Source organism: Condylostylus longicornis, unplaced genomic scaffold (assembly GCF_029603195.1).
Source record: "Condylostylus longicornis isolate FDR11 unplaced genomic scaffold, ASM2960319v2 ptg000055l, whole genome shotgun sequence".
In the NCBI taxonomy this organism is placed as follows: Eukaryota; Metazoa; Arthropoda; class Insecta; order Diptera; family Dolichopodidae; genus Condylostylus; species Condylostylus longicornis.
Genome location: NW_026578024.1, coordinates 3,692,446 through 3,698,841, shown reverse-complemented (window position 1 = coordinate 3,698,841; position 6,396 = coordinate 3,692,446). Strand labels below are relative to the sequence as shown.

The window sequence follows — 6,396 nt, the reverse complement described above, 5'->3', positions numbered from 1 at the left end:
ATATAAAAAAAAACATTTCATGCCATTTAATAAATTAATGTTATTATTTATTAAAATCACGAAAGCCTAACGAAGAAATTCAATATATACTTAAGTAAAATATTGATTTCGGATATCTACTCTTCTTTTTCATACAAATTTAAATATTTAATTTTTAACATTAATTTCTATCAGTATGACTGAAAACATTTTTTTCTTAGCGTAATAATCACATTAAGAAACAAAAAATTTTGCGCTTTTTCAATAAACAAATCGATTTTTTTATTTTATTTTGGTTGATGAAATTATGGACACAATTTTATGGAGCTGATAAACTATAATTAAGAGAAAATATAAAATGAATAAAAAAATATTAAAATTTCGTGATTAAATAGAATTATTTAAAATATTTAAAAATCACTATAAGTATTTAAAGCAACTAAATTTCATTAAAATTAAAATGATTTTCTTTCATGATTTAAATGAAAATACAATTAACAAATTATACGAGAAAATTTTTAATTATTATAAAAAATTATAGCCAACATTATGCACATTTCCACACCACATAATTATATTTTATTTATTTATTTTTCACAAACTATTCAATCAAATCAATAACTATCACTTTTATAGCAATAAATTATTGGTGTTAATACAAAGATTTATTACTTGTATTATAACACAAATATGGTGCGTCTATTATATAAAAACTAATAATCGTAAAATATCAATTTTGTTTTTTTTTTACTTTTTAATAAACTCGTTTTATTTTAAATTTTATTTTTTTTTTCCACTATTGATTAAATTTTTTCACATTTTAGTTCTACCGTCATTTCATATCTTTACGGCACAAACTTAACTATCAAACTGAAATGAATTAAATGTCAGCTGGCTTTTGTTGATATCTAACATAACGTCACTGTTCACAATACCACCATATCGAATATTATTTTTTTCATATAAGAATACAAATAAGAATTCACTTACACATTTAAAATATTTTGATTCAAAATTGGAGTGGCAATATTATGCTACATTATGTAAAAAATTCATTAAGAGCGTTGCCGTTTTAAAAATATCATTAGTATAAAATAGAAAAAAATTTCTGCCTCTTTCAAAAGTTTTACAATATTGTTGAATTGTTTTGCATTAAAAAATATTTATTAAGGAATTTGTTAAGTAATTTCTTCGATAAATATTTTTTATGTTGACAATAATGAGAGAAAAGGAAATTAACTCGAAAATACTTTTAAGGAAAATTTACGGAAATCGAACGATATTTAAATCATGTTAAGACAGCTTTTAAAATTCTATTAAACAAAATTCTTTTTCTTGTTTAAAATATTTGAATTATAAAGTATTTAATTATTTAGATTTTTGAAATTATTAAAAATTTTTAGTAGACATATATGAAACATACATATGTACTGTAAACAATGACCAACTGATTTAAAATTATAAATACCATAAAAAATAACATTATTAAAACGATGAAAAATACCAAATATTAAAATTCCACGAAATACTCCATTTAAAATAAGTCGACAACACTGCATATTTTACATGAAATTGAAATCTACAGCTGTAGTGCTTTACTATTGTAAATAAACGAATTTCATTGTGTGCTAAATGTCAAAATCATGTAGCATGGATAAAGTACAAATTTGTATTGTGAAAATAAACTTGTTACAATAGTTCGTTTTTTATACTATTTTTAACTGAAATTGTGAATTTAAAAGTTATTTACAGTAATACATACATATTTATAATATACAAAATTACTTTTTACTATAATATTTTTTTTTTGAATTTTACTATTTTCTAAATATTTTCTTGCATTTTGATTGCTTTATATTGGTTGAATATTTAAATTCCGCAATTTCCAATCGGTTTCACCTTTTATAAAATTTTCTAAAAATATTTTTCTTATGGAAATTTAATTTTTTAACTTACATTTAACGTATTTAAATTATACATAACTCATTTATTATTCGAATGACACCTTATGTTAAAAATTCTAATTTTTCAAAAGTTTTTATTGTGAATAGCAATATTATTGTGAATATAGTTATGACGTACAAATTTCAAATATATAATTTTTTTTTTCGCTAAAAATCATATTCAGCTGATTCAGTAACTTAATATCATACGGGAATTTTGTCAGCAATTTAAACAATTCACATTGTTTAATTAATGTTGAAGAGCGTGAAAGAGAAAAAAATATTACGAAAGAGAAAACAGCAAACATATTATTTTGATTTTAATTGAAAACAAAACAAAATACACGTGCTTATTCAGTATTACCAATGTTACTCAATGTGTATTCGGTTTAGTTGTACTCGTAGTAGAAATGGAAAATAGTATAGTAGAATAGAAGAATTTTTTTTATCAACGTAGTAAAGCCAAGAATTTTAAATAAACAAAAATCTAGAGTTTCATTACAATTGTATTGTATACATACGCATACAACATTATTTATCAACATAATTACATGCTGTGAATAGGATGATTGACAAATAAATAATTTCTTTAGTCATTTTTCTATTTTAAAAACATGGATAGAAAACATTAAAAGTGTTAGAACATGGTTTATTTTTTCATTTAAAGGATATGAGTTTTTTATATACATACATAGTATATTATTATTGTTAGATACATATATATATGTAGGAACATACTACATAATGCAAGTATATATTATAGAAATTAAGTTGAGTTATAGGGAAAAAGTATATGTTGGAAACATGCATAGGTGCATAAGTATTTACTAGATTTCATAAATCCCAGAATTTAAATGAATACTTATGTATTCGTAAATACAGAGTGTCTCATATCAAAGTGCACTGCTATATATCATTGTATAGGCCTTTAAGAGTAGGCCAAACTTCTCAGCTCTATACAGGTTCGAAGTTACAGGAGCTTAAAGTCAATTCCGGCTGATTTTTTTAGTTTTTGAAATTTTGAGTGTAATTCTGTACCTGTGTAAGCCAGGCGCATTATTAAACGTGATATGGAAACCCAGAATAAGGGTCTTCCTTATTAATATCTACTTTTACTCCGGGTCATTATTTATTAAAAGGTATTTATAAATACATAATGTTCCTTTACAGCGTTTTACTATAGATTAAATCCAATATATATTAGATTGTTTTGTATGAACTCCAGTATGTATTTACATGCAATTGGAGTTTACATTATGAACCTAATATATGTATATATTTCGAAATCTCTTTTAAAAATTCCTTTATTTTAACTACACGTTTTCGTAGTCTCATGCATAAAAATTAAGCAGGGTCAAAACAATGGTTTTTAAAGTAACAATTTTCCTTCAACTAATGCATCTTTGAAAAACTATTACTTAAATTGCTTCTAAATTGCTCATATTCCAAAATAATTTAAATGATTGCATACATTTAGGATGATACGAAAATTTTAAGATGCGTTAGCAAATGGTCGAATGCGAGGGTTAATTGCGTGAGTTAAGATTAATAATTACCATTAGCTTTCTACATTTGTAGAAATTCGAATAAGTGTGCATTTTCCGCAATATAAAGAGCCGAAAATTCAAATTCTACAAATTTCGGGAGCGGATAACTTTAGTCCTTAAAAAATTCTGCTAACGAAATAAACTATTTATTAGTTTCAAAAAGATCTTGGAAATTCAAATATCTGTAAGAAATCTTTTTTGAAATTTTTGATATCGTGTAGTCTAGAAGAAAATAAAACTAGATAGAAGATATAAAAAACTTTAAAAATAACTAATGTTAGATTACGGCAATTTTGTCATTTCTATGGACAACTATGCTATGCTGCGGAAGAAGAAAGCAACCACTATTTTTCAGCGTTTGGAAAATTTAAAAAATATTAATGATTTCGTTGCAATAGATAGCGAAAAAATGGCATTTGTAGGAGGAGAAGGAGGAAATAGACAAAAATTTTCTTTCACGGAAATAAATTTCTTGTAAAGATATGTAAAGAAAGCTCGAATTTAAATTTTATATCTCGAAGGGTTTTGACATTTTGTAAACAGGAAGGACGGATAAAATGAAACTAATAAACACTTTGTTTTAATTTTTTTTTTAAAAGTGCTTAAAATTAAATGTTCTCAATAAGAAATTATTTATGAATTAATCGAACATTATTCTTTTTTTTGCTTTGAAAATTTTTTACTGTAAAAGTTTCCGACAATATTATATTTGTTATTGCTGACCCTTTGAGAGATTTTTTAAAAAAGACTGCATTTTGTGAATTATTACTAAATACTAAAAGGCTGCTTTTGAAAAGAGAAAACACTAATTTCAAAACTTTTGAGCCCGAAAGTACGAGCATGTTTTATTTTATCAACCGGGAGTATTTATTATACATTGGACAAAGTGTCTTTTGAGTCTTCATCTTAGTAGGAGAAATTAAGGATGGTTCTGTCAGTTAAAGATTCAGACCGTATATGATGAGTATTTGCAGCAAAAAACAAAATATTGCTAATTATATCATATAAAACTTTGTTTGGTTTTGATAAAGTTATTGAGGGATCATAAATAGCTAACCAATCAAATTTCTCAAATAAATTTTATTAATTTATGGGATTTATTATTTATTAGAAGTATCCTTGAAAAACTAATCTAAAACTTTTGAAACTAAAAATTGAACATTTTGTTTCAATTTCATTTCTGTAAATCACTAGGATGCTTTTAACTTTACAATTATTTTGATTTCCTAGGGAGTATATAAAGCGTATTCTTGGAGATTTTCGCAACATTTAGTAAAAAAATTTTGCGTTAATAACATTTGTTACAACCTGTAGTAAATTTCTGAGAATGAAAATTTTATAAAAATTTTTACACATATGTTATAAATGAATAGAACAACTAATTTTTTTTTTAATTGAAAAAAAATTTAAAATTTTTGTAATATAATCATGAATATTTTATTGTGGATTATATCGTGTGCTTGCAGTGGAGCAATTTTATTAGCACCAAAAGTTAAAGCTCAAGATTCACCAAATGGTACAATAAAACTATCTATATCTATATCTAAAAACTATCATCTATATTAAATCTATAAGAAAAAAAAAGCATATACTTTTTTTTATTTGAAAACTATTTTTAATTTATAAGATATTCCTCGATCGATAGATGATTGTCAAGTGACGCCGGTTATACATGTTCTACAATATCCTGGATGTGTACCGAAACCAATACCTTCATATGCCTGTATCGGTCGGTGTGCTAGTTATATACAAGTAAGTTAAGAATTCGGCTAGCATTTTCTTCTATTTAATTTTTATTGGTGTGAAATTTTCTCTGCATTTTGAAATTTTTCACATTTTTTAATATAAAAAATGACTGTGTATGAAATTAAATTCAATTTATATAATAACAGGTTTCGGGTAGCAAAATATGGCAGATGGAACGATCTTGTATGTGTTGTCAAGAATCTGGTGAACGAGAAGCTTTGGTATCACTATTTTGTCCAAAAGCACGTCCTGGCGAAAGAAAATTTCGTAAGGTAATTTTAAAGTTATTAAAAAAAATTGGAAATTTTTAAGTTAAGCTGCTGTTAGTTTTTTTAATTAAAATATTATGTTAAATGAAAGAAAGTGGGTACTGGCTATTCTTATATCGTCTAAAAGACGGCAAAAGTCCCTATATCGTCGGAATTTATGTTTATTTACACGAGAATGCAATTTTTGTCATTGATCCGAACAATGAAATATTAAGCATTAATTAAATTTACCACCACCATTCCATTACGAAATTTGTAATGGAATTGTTCACTGTGCTTCATCAACTTGGGTCTACTTTAAAAAGTATTGTATTAAGTTGCGATTATTTAATGAAGTGTTAAACCTTATTTTGACTCATTTTCTCATATTTAACTTATAAGTGTTTCCCCAATATTTAAAATCGCATAAAAATCAACTGGTTTTAATACCGATATACTTTTGCTAAATCTTGCACGTATATACATGCATACATACATATTTTTGTACTACTTTTTATTTTGTTTATTTCTTTGTTATATCCTCGTGATTGATTTTTGATGTTAGAAATATTTTTGTAAACTTAATAAACCCTATTCGTTATAATAAAAACATTATTTTTTGTTTTACTTTTTTTTCTGTTTTACAGGTTCTTACAAAGGCCCCCCTAGAGTGTATGTGTCGCCCATGTTCATCAATTGAAGAGTCTGGAATTGTACCACAAGAATTAGCTGGTTATAGTGGTGATGAGGGGCCATTAAATAATCATTTTAGAAAAGCTGGTATTCTTTCATAATTTTGTATTTATGCACGTATGTAAAAATAAATAAGAAAATATTTGATAAGAAGCACGTAGTCCTAAATTAATGGTGCACATAACATTTATAATGTCATTCTTATACACTATAAAGCTTCTTAACACTCAATTTAATATT

General features: G+C 25.0%; 1 protein-coding gene across 2 annotated transcripts; it reads left to right on the top strand.

Annotated features, from left to right (window-relative positions):
• Positions 1-4,790: 4,790 nt before the first annotated feature.
• Positions 4,791-6,336, top strand: LOC129611871 (bursicon). Of its 2 annotated transcripts, none has more exons than XM_055525277.1 (4): positions 4,791-4,985; positions 5,115-5,221; positions 5,362-5,487; positions 6,111-6,336. In XM_055525277.1, the coding sequence occupies exons 1-4, from the start codon at positions 4,898-4,900 to the stop codon at positions 6,255-6,257; spliced, it is 468 nt and encodes a 155-aa protein (XP_055381252.1). In that variant the 5' UTR covers positions 4,791-4,897; the 3' UTR covers positions 6,258-6,336. The 2 variants fall into 2 exon arrangements, with proteins under 2 accessions (XP_055381252.1, XP_055381251.1); XM_055525276.1 differs by having other exon boundaries at positions 5,097-5,221.
• Positions 6,337-6,396: the final 60 nt, after the last annotated feature.

Coding starts and splice junctions, on each gene's coding strand:
- LOC129611871 (XM_055525276.1), top strand. CDS start 4,898: ATGAATATTTTATTGTGGATTATATCGTGTGCTTGCAGTGGAGCAATT. Junction 4,986..5,096: donor AGCTCAAGATTCACCAAATG/GTACAATAAAAC, acceptor TTAATTTATAAG/ATATTCCTCGATCGATAGAT. Junction 5,222..5,361: donor GGTGTGCTAGTTATATACAA/GTAAGTTAAGAA, acceptor ATATAATAACAG/GTTTCGGGTAGCAAAATATG.